The sequence below is a fragment of the Salvelinus sp. IW2-2015 genome, unplaced genomic scaffold (genome assembly GCF_002910315.2).
Source record: "Salvelinus sp. IW2-2015 unplaced genomic scaffold, ASM291031v2 Un_scaffold979, whole genome shotgun sequence".
In the NCBI taxonomy this organism is placed as follows: Eukaryota; Metazoa; Chordata; class Actinopteri; order Salmoniformes; family Salmonidae; genus Salvelinus; species Salvelinus sp. IW2-2015.
The window spans coordinates 247,142-248,242 of NW_019942670.1; the positions used below are offsets into that span (position 1 = coordinate 247,142).

General features: G+C 52.4%; 1 protein-coding gene across 1 annotated transcript in view; it reads left to right on the forward strand.

Moving 5' to 3' along the window:
- Positions 1-535: 535 nt before the first annotated feature.
- The window catches only part of LOC112069316 (transient receptor potential cation channel subfamily A member 1-like), a gene marked incomplete at its 5' end in the record, with an annotated part of 109,719 nt that continues 109,153 nt past the window's right edge, over positions 536-1,101 (forward strand). Inside the window, 1 exon segment of the mRNA XM_070438507.1 lies at positions 536-680. Within this exon segment, the coding sequence (XP_070294608.1) occupies positions 536-680 (145 nt within the window).

Below are 1,101 nucleotides of genomic sequence, written 5' to 3' on the forward strand. Positions count from 1 at the left end.
CCCACCTCTGTCCCCACGATTCCTTACCTCTGTCCCCATCGGTCCTTACCTCTGTTCTCCACTCGGTTCCTACCTCTGTTCCATCGGTTCCTTACCTCTGTTCTCCATCGGTTCCTACCCTCTGTCCCCATCGGTTCCTTACCTCTGTCCCCATCGGTTCCTTTACCTCTGTCTCCCCATCGGTTCCTCACCTCTGTCTCCATCGGTTCCTTACCTCTGTCTCCATCGTTCCTTACCTCGGTTCACATCGATTCATTACCCTGTCCCCATCGGTTCCTTACCCCTGTCCCCATGTCCCTTACCCCTGTCCCCATTGATTCCTACCCCTGTCCCCATTGATTCCTTACCCCTGTCCCCATCGTTCCTTACCGCCTGTCCCTATCGGTTCCTTACCCCTGTCCCCATCGGTTCCTCACCTCTGGACCCCATCGGTTCCTTACCTCTGTCCCCATCGGTTCCTTACCTCTGTCCCATCGGTTCCTTACCTCTGTCTCCATCGTTCCTCACCTCTGTCCAGTGGGCTCCGGGGAGGTGATGTATCCCAGCTGGAGGCTTGGTGAGGAGAGACCCAGGGGTACTGAGGGAACAGGATGACTCTGGTGCCTCTCTGGTCCACCACGCTGCTGGTGCAGGAAACATCCCTGTTATCAGGTTCATCTGCAGCAACACACACAGAGATGGTGAGGCTCCCGCTCAGCGCCATGTCATTCTAGGGGGGCGTCCCAAACGCACCCTATTCCCTATGTAGTGTACTTCTTTCGACCAGGGTCCATAGGGTTCTGGTTAAAAGTAGTGCACTATTTATGGAATGTGATCCTATTTGGACGCACACTAGAACATGGTTGTTCAACTGAGTTCTGTTTGATTTAAAAAAATATTTATTTACTTATCCTTTTCCTCTGCTAATTGCGTGTGTGTGTGTGTGTTGTGTGTGTGTGTGTTGGGTGGTGTGTGTGGTGTGTGTGTGTGTGTGTGTGTGTGTGTGTGTGTGTGTGTGTGTGTGTGTGTGTGTGTGTGGTGTGTGTGTGTGTGTGGTGTACCGTCATTGCCTTTTGTGTATGCGTCTGTTTATCCGCGTGACTGTGTGTGTATCTGCATACT